The sequence below is a fragment of the Trichechus manatus genome, unplaced genomic scaffold (genome assembly GCF_000243295.1).
Source record: "Trichechus manatus latirostris isolate Lorelei unplaced genomic scaffold, TriManLat1.0 scaffold00295, whole genome shotgun sequence".
NCBI classification, from domain to species: Eukaryota; Metazoa; Chordata; class Mammalia; order Sirenia; family Trichechidae; genus Trichechus; species Trichechus manatus.
In genome coordinates, this window is record NW_004444231.1 from 1107894 (window position 1) to 1120338 (window position 12445).

At 51.5% G+C, this 12445-nt stretch overlaps 2 protein-coding genes across 2 annotated transcripts; both read right to left on the minus strand.

The window, feature by feature from the left end:
* Nucleotides 1–2583: 2583 nt before the first annotated feature.
* CUNH6orf15 (chromosome unknown C6orf15 homolog) lies at nt 2584–3796 on the minus strand. Its single transcript, XM_004390400.1, has 2 exons — nt 3730–3796; nt 2584–3509 (listed from the first exon to the last, which is right to left on the minus strand). The coding sequence occupies exons 1-2, from the start codon at nt 3794–3796 to the stop codon at nt 2584–2586; spliced, it is 993 nt and encodes a 330-aa protein (XP_004390457.1).
* Nucleotides 3797–7814: 4018 nt separating this feature from the next.
* CDSN (corneodesmosin) lies at nt 7815–11395 on the minus strand. The gene is made up of 2 exons (XM_004390390.1): nt 11311–11395; nt 7815–9229 (listed from the first exon to the last, which is right to left on the minus strand). Exons 1-2 carry the CDS (start codon nt 11393–11395, stop codon nt 7815–7817), a joined length of 1500 nt encoding a protein of 499 aa, XP_004390447.1.
* Between the last annotated feature and the right edge of the window lie 1050 nt (nt 11396–12445).

The following is a 12445-nucleotide window of genomic DNA, read 5'->3' on the forward strand; positions in this document are numbered from 1 at the left end:
CCTTTCAGTCGAGCACTTAACCATTGCATCACCACAGCTCCTTACCTCACAGATAGTCAGAGTTAAATGAAGCAATGAACACAGCATTTTATGAGCTGAAAGGGGCTTTGTGACGTTTGTAAGGAAATGTCTGTGAGGCCCAGGAAAGGCCACAACAAAAGTCTGCATCAGTATTAGACTCTTAGTGTAGCCATGTGGCTCAGGAACAGGTTAGAAGAAGAGAGAAAACAGGGAGTCTCAGTTAGAGAGAGAGAGGATTCATCCATTCATTCAGTGATTACTGAGTGCCTACCATGGCCCAGGGGGGTCCTAGTGGCGCAGTGGTTAAGAGCTCGCCTGCTAACCAAAAGGTCGACTGTTCGAATCCACTAGCTGCTCCTTGAAAACTTTATGGGGCAGTTCTACTCCATCCTACAGGGTCTCTGTGAGTCAAAATGGGCTCGAAGGCAAAGGGCTACCATGGCCCGGACACTGTTCTCACTTTTCTCAGTAAACAAAGTAAGACAAAGTCCCTGCCCTCATGGGGCTTACGTTCTAGGGAGTGTGGGGAAGAGAGGAGGGGAGTGTGGATACAGACTTTAATAGTGAAAATAGGAGTGACTATCGAGAGGAGCCACTACGCGTATGTCAGTTTGTTGTGCTATGGTGGTTTGTGTGTTGTTGTTATGATACCAGAAGCTATGGCGCTGGTATTTCAAATACCCGCGGGGTCATCCATGGTGGAGAGGTTTTAGTGGAGCTTCCAGACTGAGACAGACTAGGAAGAAAGGCCTGGCGATACTTCTGAATATTAAAAACTATTTAAAAAAAAAAACATGTCGCTGTCGAGTTGATTCCAACTCATAGCAACACTATAGGACACAATAGAACTGCCCCATAGGGTTTCCAAGGAGTGGCTGGTAGATTTGAACTGCCAATCTCTTGGTTAACAGCCGAGCTCTTAATCACTGCACCACCAGAGCTCTTTCTGAATATTAGCCAATGGAAAACCTTATGATCACAATAGAACATTGTCTGATGTAGTGATGGAAGATGAGCCCCCTAGGTTGGAAAGTACTTAAAATATACAGTAGCCACAGCAATGGACTTGAGCATATCAACATCATGAAGATGGTGCAGGACCAGGCAACATTTGGTTCTGTTCTACATGGGGTCACCATGAATTGGAGCCGACTTGATGGCAACTAGCCACACCAATAGAGAGGGGGGCAACCGGAAAGAGGGCTAGAGATAGCCTGAGAGAATGAACTTGGGCTTGTGACAGACAGACACTGACAACAGGCCAGCCTGCCTTACCACCAGAAGAAACCAAGGAAGTCCAAGGTGGGAAAAGAATTGAGCGAGGAGGCTGAGGGGATAAAGAAGGGAATGTGGTGGTGATAAAGGTTGGCTGATGGGGAAGGTACCCCAAGAGGGAATTCTCCATGCGGGATGGAGACCGTGGCAGACACTGGGAGAGGAGAATGTTCTGAAAACACCTCAGTGCTGGTGTTTGTCCTCCTCCTGCCTCCCTCCCAACAACAGAACCAATTCCTTGGATCTGGGGTGTTCCACTGTGGGGAGGGTGCGCACACCTGAACCCTGAGGGTGAACTATACATTTGGGGAAACGAATACAGACCTTCACCAGAGGCAGGCCCTTCTGGAAGCCTCACCACCTCCATCTGGCTCCTGCCGGCTCTCATGCGCTCTTTCTTAAGAGTGACCCTCCCCTCCCTCCAACTCCTGTACAAGGATGCAGAGGTCCTGGGAAAAGCAAAGGGAGGGCATGGAGACCACAGTGTGACTAAAGCAAGAGAAAGTGTCATCACTTGAGAATAAAAGCATCAAATGCCACCGCAGGTGGCATTGTTGGCTCCAAAGTTTTTCTCTCCCTTTCTCTTCTCCCTTTCTTTTCTTCCTTTATGGAGGCCCACAGTTTAGTCAACAAATCTTCAAAGACCATGGTTCTTTCGGGCACAATGTGCTAAGTGATGTGTGTAAGGAGACCCACTTCCAAGAACTTTCCACGGTTGAAAACCTAAGCATCAACAATACGGCTTTCTCTGACTCTCTGTGTCTCTGGGAATTGAAGGGTGTTCAGCACCCCCCTGGCCCTGGTAGCAACTCCCTGGACTCAGCCCTCCTTCTGGCACAGGTGCCACCTCAGTTAGTCCTGCCTCCCCTCCTCCCTTCTTCAGGTTCCAGTACAATTCTGGAATCGGTTCTCCCACTTTGCCAGGGTAAGACTGTGAGGCTCCACCCTCAAACACCTGGGCTTTGATCTTTTGCAAAGAATGTGGGGGGGGTGGGCAGCAGGAGAGCATCTGGAGGGGACCAAAGAGGCACTGAGCATGGCTAGAAAGGACAAAATTCACTTCAGTTTTATGACCATAAAAAAATACACTGAGAGAAGGAAATTCCATAACCACTTGTGTTTTATTGTTGATCAGCGCAGGGAGGAAGGGGAGGCAGCGAGAAGCAGGGGTAATGCTGGGAGATCGGCTGATTGAATCTTAATTCAGTTTGTACTGCAAGGGCAGGGGGCAGGACTTCCCTCTCTGATTTCCAATTTAGGGGCCCCCTCCCCATCCCTGTCACACTCCTAACCCCACTGTGACCCAGGGTCTTGAGAACTGGGGAAGCCAGCTGGAATATTCCAAGAAGAGCCAGGAGGACGGAGAATTCTGGAAGGGAATTGATTATTGTTACCTGAGGGTAGATGAATATTCCCCCAGGTAGCCCCTGGATATTGATTAATATTCCCCCAGCTGCCTCCTGGATGTTGATTACTATTCCCCAAGCTGCCATCTGGATACCGATTGATATTCCCCCAGCTGGAACCTGGGTATTGATTATTGATTCCCCAGCATCCCGCATGGGATGATGGCATGCGCCTTGTCCCCCAGCCAGTTCCAGGATGTCCACTTCCCCAGGACACACAAGGATTCAGGGTCCCCCAGGGGAGACCAGGCAGAAGTGACTGACAGATCCTGTTCATGAGAGAGCAGAGTGGGTGTTGGGCAGGGACTTCCCCCTGGGCTTCCAGTGGACTAGAACGGGGTGGCCATCTAAGCTCAGAGTCCTGGTGGAGGAGAGAAGCATCCGGGGGGGCATCTGCAAAGTGTGCAGAAGGACCTTCAGGCATAGGGCCACTACTCAGAGGGAGGGCAGCAGCACTAGTAAGGTAAGATAGTCCTTCCAGCAGCACATCCCAGGGATGGTCCTCGACTGCCGCAGGCATCACTGGCCAAGGACCCTCAGGGGACCAGGAGTCCACAGAGGGCAGTCCCTCAGGTGAGAGCCAATTCTGTACACTAAAACCTTTTGCAGCCTGGGAGCCATCATATGGAGACATCTTGGGCTTCAGAAGACCCTTTGCTAAGCCATTAGACCCAGCATCTGACTTGGGCTGAGGTTGTTCCGAGTTGGAGGTCCTGGCCAAAGAAGGTTGTCCAAGCAGAGGCAAGTTGATCCCCAAGTCTTGGGGGAGTTTCTCCTCCACTGCACTGATACTTCGGGCAAAAAGACCTGAGGGAAAGTGAAGATAAAGCAACCAATGGACTCTCATGTTTGGTCCCAATGCCCTCCCTTCCCGGATTCCCTGGTTCCTAACCCTTCCCTACTCCATCTCATACTTCCCTCAGGGACCCAAGTGTGCATTCTTCCTGCCTTTATCCCTGCCCTTCATTCCACTTCCCCTGGGTGCCCCGGCACCCTCCTGCCCGAAGGCTGGGCATAGCCTCCATACCTGGGAGATGAAGACAAACCAGGAGCAAGCCCAGTAGAGCCCAGCTCCCTGCCATGCGGCCCTGCATCGTGCTCAGCTCTACCATCTCCCTCAGCCCCAGGACGGCCAGCCCTTTATCCTCCTCATGGGGCGGGGGACAGCAGAAACAGGCTGGGCCAGTGGTTTGAAGACAATAAATCTCCACATTCCACCCTCCTTCCTAATTCTGTCTGTGGCAACAGGTGCCACTTGAATGTCCGAGAGGAAGCTGGGTGTCTCCCCACCCTGGCACCTTTCCTTGAGCTCTGGGCCCCTTCTTGATGCAGGTGTCCTGGCTCACAGCTCATCGCAGGTTGCCAGCCCTACCCTTCCCTGATTCCTTGCACCAAGTACATAAGGACCATCACCCTTGCGATCCCAATCACTTCAGTGCATCTTCTCAGCAATAGAAACACCTGGTTCTCTTCTCGCTCCTTGGAATCCAGATCTTTCTCCCCCAGGGACCTCTTTCTCAAGCATCCTCATGTCTCCTTCACCTTGATCCCAATAGGTGAACTCCTGTATCTAGGGAAATAGACCTGGTTCCCATCCTTAACAGATGATGGTGTTATTAGTTCCCTATTGCTGCTGTGGAGCCCTGGTGGCACAACAGTTAAGAACTTGGCTGCTAACCAGAAGGCCAGCAGTTCGAACCCACCAGCTGCTCTTTGGAAACCCTATGGGGCAGTTCTACTCTGTCCTATAGGGTTCCTACTGACTTGACAGCACATAACAACAACATTGCTGCTGTAACAAATTACCACAACTTAATGGATTAAAACAACAAAAATTTGTTATCTTGCATTTCTGGAAGGTTGGAAGTCCAAAATGGGCCTCCCTGGCTCAAAATCAAGGTGTTGAGGGGACTGCATTCCTCTCTGAAAGCTCTAGGAGAAAATCCATTTCTTTGCCTTTTGCAGCTTCTAAAGACCACCTGCATGGGCTTGTAGCCCCTCCTCCCTCCATCTTCAAAGCCAGCAACAGCAGGTGAGGTTCTCACATTGTATCGTTCTGACCTCCTTTCTCTTCTGCATTTATAGACCCTTGTGATCACATTGGGTCCACCGGGATAATCCTGGATAATCTCCCTACTCTAAGATCAATTGATTAGAAAATTCCATCTGCAACCTTAATTTCCCCTTGCCATGTAACCTAATATGTTTGTGGGTTCCAGGGATTAGGATGTGGACATCTTCAGGGGAAGCATCATTCTGCCTACTATAGATGGTCAGATATATCCACAGAATATAAGAGATATAGAAAGACAGCAGATGTTTCCAACTAGCAGTAAAATATGGCATTTAAATATTACTGTCAAATGGCCATGAGTTGATATTTGTTGAAACTGAGTGATGGAAGCATAGGGTTTCTTTGACTATTCTGTCTACTTTAAATATGTTTGAAATTTCTCATGATAAAAAGTTCTGAAATGCCCTTGTTCTCACCACTGCTTCTGGGAGGTCCGCAGACTAAACTTGCCGGCTGCCTGAGGTCTAAACATTAGCTGTTAACAGACTTTACTGTTTCACCACCATCCATACCTGCTGCAGGCTAGCTGCTGGAGGAGTGAAGAGCTCCTCTCCAGACTGGCCAATGGGTGGAGGGCAGTGGCCCTTTTGAGTGACATCCACCATTTTTGCAAAATTAACCTTCACCACACCAGGGACTAGAGGAGTCCCCACAGCAGAGGCTGTCTCCCCCTTGTGATTCTAATCCATAAGCCTCTGATTGCCTTGACTCCTGCAGTGGCTGCCAGCTGTTGGACCAAGGGGGACTCAACCATGATGACAGAAACGGGACTGTTATGGAGTCTTTCTCTGTCTTCAAACAACCCTGCAGGGTGGCTGAGTTGCCCCAGGTCATTTCTGATCAATGTAATACATTTCTCCTGGTTCGGGACTTGAACTTTCAACAGCCCTAAATCTGTGACCAAGTGGCAATGGTGGTTCAGTGGTAAAATTCTCACCTTTCATGAGGGAGACCAAGGTTTGATTCCCAGCTAATATACCTTATGCATAGCCACCACCCATCTGTCAGGGAGGCTTGGGTGTTGCTGTAATATGGAACAGATTTCAGCAGAGCTTCCAGACTAAGACAGACTAGGAGGAAAGAGCTGGGGATCTACTACCGAAAGCCAGCCAGTGAAAACTCTATGGATCACAATGGTCCAGTCCATAACCCATCATAGGGATGATGTAGGACTAGGCAGTGCTTTGTTCTGTTGTTCATGTGATTGCCATGTCTCAGGGACCAGCCAGCACTATCCCAAAAGTAGGGAATGATTTAGGTCCTAAGGGAGAGGTGAATTCCTTTGCAGCCAAGCACAGGTTCTTAGAGGTTGCTTGTGCTTGGGGTGGGGCCCTTCCTATAGGTACAAGCACAGCCCACTCTCCCCTCCTTGGGATATGAGGACTTCCTCAGCCTCAGAATCTCCACCACCTGTCTCCAGCACATAAGTTGCATGGCCCTGAAATCACTCTGTCCATGTTCTCTCTCCCTTCTCCCAGGCAGACCACCTCCACTTCTCCACTCTTGTACTCTGCCCTCTCTCACCCGAGAGCCATGTCACCCACAGCTCTCACTCTAGAACCACAGCAGAGGCAGCAGGAGTGTGGAGGTGGAGGGGACTCTGTCAGCCCCTGTCCTCCATGAGCTGGCTGCCACCCTGCTTTGGACCTTATTATATAGGCCAGTGAGTCACCGTGTTTGGCTGCACTCCCTGTCATGTTCCTCTCCTCTCTTCCTTTTACTTTCTCCGCCCTCAACTCTCAGAACACCCAACTGGGCTCCTACTCAGTCACCAAGAATCTGGTCTGGGTTGTTGTGTCCCAGACTTTCCCAAGGTTCCAGGTGTCCCAGAAACCCAAGAAATCGACACTCATAACTCCCAGAGAGGATGGCTTCTAGAAGGTGAGACAAATTAATGGAGGAGAAGGAACCTGGGTGGGGACGGGGAGGAAATAATTAGGGGTCTATCTAGGGGGCAGGAAGGACCTCAGAGTGAAGGAGGAGTGGAGAGAGAATGGATTTTCTGGAACAATGAGAGAGGAGAGAAGTGGGAGGAAGAATCTGGGAGATCAGGCAGCCTCTGCATTTAGTTCAACAAATATTTATTGTTATCCTTTGTGGGAGGAGTATGTGAAGAAATACTGGGCCAACTTGTAATGAAAACGGGGGACACGGGGGCCACTAGAAGCAAAGAGGAGCACCACCCACGTCCTAAGAGGAGACCCAGGACGCCAAGAAAGCAAAAAGTCTGCATCTAGTTCGCACAGTTTATTGAGCCATCTGTCCAGGATCCACACAGCACAAGGAGCCTGCATAGGTCTCTGAGGATGTCCTGGCATCTCCCTCACACAGGCAACATCTGAGCACTGAGGGAAGTGGCAGCCAGGAAGGGAGCTGGGATGGAGGGAGACCTTAAGAGGCAAGCGGGGTGGGGTGGGGGGGTGATGTTTGGAACAGTGATTTCCAAGGTTACAGTGAGCTCGATGATGGGGGAGGGTACATGGAATTGAAAGTATAACATACCAGTGAGATATCAAGTTGGTTGACCAAATGGTGAAGAGTCTACCCAAGGTGAGTGAAAAGTGGCCACTGTTTTCAGATAACGGTTTAGATGTTGCTTTATTTAGCAAAGGGGGAGTGGATGGGGCAACTTGCTGTCCAGGCATAGAAATCCTCACCTTTTGGGAACATTTTAGGGAGTTTCCCCGTCAAGAACCTGAATGGGTGGGGTTAACTATGGACTGTACCATCTCAAAGAAATGTCAGGGGAGATTTAGGGGATAGTAATCTGACAGAGAAGGCATTGCAGTGGAATGGGAATCTAAGCAGTAGGAGGGAATGAGAATAGGATTTGAGGTCTACCATTTTGGGGAGACGAAGAAAGAAGAGGTGATGAGAGAGAGTCTGCCACATTGCAGTAATGGGGGAGGTAGAACATCTGTCTGGGGAGGGAGGAGGGAAACTGAGTGCACCCCATGCCTGGGTCCCTGGACTTCTCCCACTTGGGAGATGGTGTGCCAAATGTTTGTACCCGCACTTGCACATATACAGAAGCTGACTTATGAACTCTCAGGTAACTCTCCCTGGGGGAGGAAAATTTCAGGGTCAGCTAGCTGGGGCCCCAGAGGTTTCACGCGGGCCAGGATGTCCCGGATGGAACGGCAGGGGTTCTTTCCAGGGATGCCGGAGCCACAGGGCTTAGCACCAGCTGAGGGATCAGGTTTGGGAGAGCCATCAGGACCCCCTCTCAATGTTGAGGAGAAGACAGAAATGCAAGGGTGACCAGAAGAGCTGGACTTGCTGCCACAGGGCTGAAGGATGATTTTGCCACTGGATTGGGATCTGGAGCTGCCGCTGAGGGAGCCAGTGCCTGGTGGGGAGCAGGGACCCTGGGAAACACTGCCACAGGGATGGAGGGATGAACTGGAGCTGCTGGAACTGCGGTGGACTCCAGAACTGGAGAGGGAGCAGGGCCCCTTGGAGCCTGCGGAGCCAACCCCGCAGAGCTGGACCCCACCAGAGCCCACGGGCTGGAACACAATGGCTGAGGAAGCTCCAGACTGGTAGATGCTGGAACTAGAAGAGCTGTGGCTGGGGATTATTGGGTTGCTGGAGAAGTATTTGCCCTCAGAGATGGGGGGTCCAGCTGCAAAGGAGGGGACTTCAGGGGAGCCTTTGACAGGGTTTTCTTTGGTGAAGTAGCCCACAGGGTAGAGCTTACCCCCACTGTAGGTCATGCCTGGGACCAGGTAACTGTCAGAGGAGCCACCTACTACCTCATAGCCACCTTTGAATTTGTCTACCACAGAGGTGATAGGTGGGCAGGGCTTGCCCGGAAGGCCACCATTGCTACAGGGGGCACCTTGACCCACTCTGGGGCCACCAGAGCCATGCTGCTCCACCATCACTACCACAGGCTTCTGACCCCCTGACACAGTGTGGGAGCCAGAGATGTAGGATCCAGAGTGTGAGACAACGGGGCCCCCACTGCAGGGAGAGTCAGGGACATCAGAGCTACAGGGGTGCAGCTTATTGCTGACGCTTTGGCCACTGCTGCTGGACTTCCAAGAGTTTTGGGAAACAGAAGAGCTTGAGCCTCCACCAGTCAGTAAAGGGCCAGATCCTGATTGGGAGCTGCTGCTTCCGGACTGGGAGAAGCCGGATGAACCTTGTAGAGCAGAGCCAGATCCGGAGGAGTAGCTGATCTGGGAATACCCTGTTCCTGGCTTAAATACTGAAGATCCTGAAGAACCACTCTGGGAGACACTGTATCCACTGGACCCACTAATGAAGCCACTGGAACCACTGGAGCCACTGGAACTGGAAATGGAACTGCTGGAGCTGCCGGAACCACTGTGGCCACTGAAACTACTGGAACCATACTTCCCAGTGAGACAGGGGTCATTGGGGGAGGTGATACGAGTGTGGTCCTTGCAGGGGTCTGAGAAGGTCCCGATACTCTTAGCTGAGATCCCTGGGGAGGAAAGTAGTGGTTAGTAAGGGAAAGAGAGGCTGGCTCTCTCCCTCACGCCTCAGCCCACTCCAGTCATCTGCCACCCCGACTTCTCCCAAGAAGAGCTCAGGGAGGGTTTGCAGCGGAAAAGGGAGGGAGAACTGACTGTTGAGTCTCTGAAGGCTGTTGAGACGGCAGAATAAAGACAGTTATATGGCTTTGGGGAGGCAGGAAGGCCAAAGATGTACCAGAAAAAAAGAAAATAGAACCCAGAAGTGGGAGACCTCAAAGAAGTAAGCTGAAGACAAGGGGGAATGGGGAAGTGTCAGGAACGAACAGATCTAAAAGAAAGGAACCCAAATAGACAGAGTGGAGGAGACCAAGACTCTGAGAGGTGGGGGACTAGATCCCGAGGGACCAAGTGGAAGGAGAAGGCAAAAGACAAAACAATGGGGGGCTGAGAAGTGAAGGAAAAACATAAAAGAAATGCTGGGAAAAGAGAAACCAGGTGGCAAAGGGGCTGAAATAAGGGACAGGGTATCAGAGGACTAAGATCCAGTCACCAGCTTGCTGTGAGAGTCTAGGCCTGGGTAAGGGGTGGAAATCCATTTCCTGTACCAGCACTGGCCGTGCCAGTAAAGCTGGCTGGGGGCCAGGACATAGGGGCACCCACCTGTTGCTTCAGAACCTGTTGGTACCAGCGTGACAGGACGCCACACCCAGAGACACCCCTGCGCTCACTGGCCCAGCCCAAGGACAGCAGGAGGGAACCCTCCTCCGAGGCTGGTGACCATTGTCAGCTTCCCTCCCTGACCACCCAGGCCCACATCTGACTTCTCCTGACTTACTTCGCTTGGGGATGGGGAACAACTTCTTGCCCTGACTCTTTGCTCCCACCAATCCCCAGGCTCAACTTATCCCCCATCCTTCCTCCTCTCCTCTCTCACTTGAGTTTCCTCTGCCCACTCCAACCCCACAGGTCCCAAGTGGTGTGGACAGAGCCACATACTAGCTGTGACATTGCACTAAACTTCTCTGAGCTTTAGTTTATACATCCAGAGAGGCTGGGTCTGCCCAGCCTTTCTCACAGCACTACTGTGAGGACTGTGAGAGAATCTACATTGAAGGTGCTTTAGAAAACAAAGCTTTATGCGTTACCATTTATTATTGCCTCTTTTTCTGGAACTCCCATCAGCAACCAGATCTTCATAATCTGTGATGCCACATTCTCTCTCAAAAAGGCTCCTCTGCATATCCCTCCGTGCCAGATCCCTACTCTGCCCAGAGCCCTCTTCATTCCACTGCACTAATTCAACAAGCATTTCTTCTCTCCTCCCCTTCCTCCCCACCACACTCCACACCACAGACCCCACTCTCCACCCACCCAGACCATGGGGAAGGTGACAGAAATTCCTCAAGGGCGATATATCCAGTGGTCAGTAGCACAGGCCCTGGAGTCAGCCAGTCTGAGTTTGAATCCTGGCTTTACTGCTTTCTAACTTTGTGATCTTCAGCCAGTGTCCTAACCTTTCTGAGCCTCAGTGTTCCCAGTTGTAAAATGGGAATAATAAATCTTGTTTTGTAGTTATTGTAATGATCAGAAGTGCTAATGCATTTAAAGTGCTTAGAGTAGTGTCTGGCACATAAAAAGGGCTCTCTAAATGGAAGCAATTATTATTAGTACTAAATATTTACTCCTCATCTTCTAGCCCTCTAATAACAATGATAGTAACAACGACAGCACAGCAATCAACATTTATATAACCCTTTAGAATTTCCAAAGCACATATTACTTACATTATTTGAGTCTCACAGAGGCTATGGCTTGATGTTATTATTAAGCCTGTTTTAGAGTTGCAGAAGCTTGAGTCTCAGCAAGTTTAAGTAACCCTCCTGAGGTAACAAGGCAGTGAAGCCAGCCCAGGACTCACACATCAGATGCCAGAGTGCTTGCTTTCCCCCTCCTTCCATCCTCCTTGGGACTCTCCCTACATGAACTGTGGCCTCTCCAGGCACTGGATCCCCTCAGCTTTCCCTGAGCTGGTGTGGGCATACCGCGTGTCCCTCCCGCTCCCTCAGTTCCCAGAGCCCCAGCTTCCTACCTGGCAGGAGCAGGGCGACCAGCAGCAATGCCATCATCCCATGCCCTCCCACACTCCCCATCCAGGATGCCCGAGAGAAGCTCATCTTGACCGTGCAGTCGACTGACAGCAGCTCGTGGACACGCAGTCCTTTATTCCAGAGCTGGACATTCTCTGGGCAGGAGTCACTGTGGGCAGGGGAGGAGAGGCGGAGGGACAGGTGCCCGGGGGAACTTGGTGTGGCAGGGAGGAGTCGAATTAATCAGTGGGGAGCATCTGCCAACTCAGCAACAGCCGTGGCTGGACTGTGGGGTACCCATGGCCATGGGGCTGAGCAATTCCTGCCACCTGACTGGCCTGCCCCTAGCTCCTCATTTGTGCGTTGCCCAACACAGAACCTGCCCCCACCGCCCACTCTAAGGTGGCTACTCTCCTCCCTCTCGGTGTTCACCTGTCCTCTGACTCTCCATCCTCCCCCACTCCCGCCTCCCCATCCACCTATCCTCCCTCCACTCCCAACTCTCCATCCTCCTCATAGTCCCTCCTCTCCTGACTGACTGTGCTCCCTCCATGCCCAACTCCCCATCCTCCCATTCTCCCCCCAACTCCCAACTCCCTAGTCTTTCCTCCACTCCCAATTCCTCATCCTTCCCCTACTCCTGACTCCCTGACCTCCTCCCACTCACAGATGCAGACATTTCAGCTTTCCCTTCCGGAACCACGTACGTGCTCCAGCACACCCCACCCCAGGTTTGCAATCCCACCGGGGTTTCCACCACAGGCCCTGGTTCCACAATTTTCGTTGGTATCCTGTCAGTCACCCTGGGCTTTCCTTCTCCAAACATGAGGATCTGTGCCCCATAGTCTCCGCCTGTTATCACTGCCCAAGCACCATGCCTGCCACACACCTTTTATGTGCTCCATCAATGAATGAACCTTTTTCCTCTCTGAAACTAGGCATCTGCATTCCAGCAACAAGCTCCCTCAGAGCCTCTCCCTTCTGGGAGACTCCAAGGACAGTTTGGGAGATGCTGGCTGCCAGGGCCTCAGCCTAGGAGGAGGCTTGGGCTGGGGACCCCGGTCACAGCTGGACCTCAGTTACTCACAGGCCACTCACAGCCCCTCCCCCACAACTGGTGTCTCTGAGCAAGAGGCT

Coding starts and splice junctions, on each gene's coding strand:
- CUNH6orf15 (XM_004390400.1), bottom strand. CDS start 3,796: ATGCAGGGCCGCATGGCAGGGAGCTGGGCTCTACTGGGCTTGCTCCTG. Junction 3,510..3,729: donor GGTTTGTCTTCATCTCCCAG/GTATGGAGGCTA, acceptor ACTTTCCCTCAG/GTCTTTTTGCCCGAAGTATC.
- CDSN (XM_004390390.1), bottom strand. CDS start 11,395: ATGAGCTTCTCTCGGGCATCCTGGATGGGGAGTGTGGGAGGGCATGGG. Junction 9,230..11,310: donor GGTCGCCCTGCTCCTGCCAG/GTAGGAAGCTGG, acceptor TTTCCTCCCCAG/GGATCTCAGCTAAGAGTATC.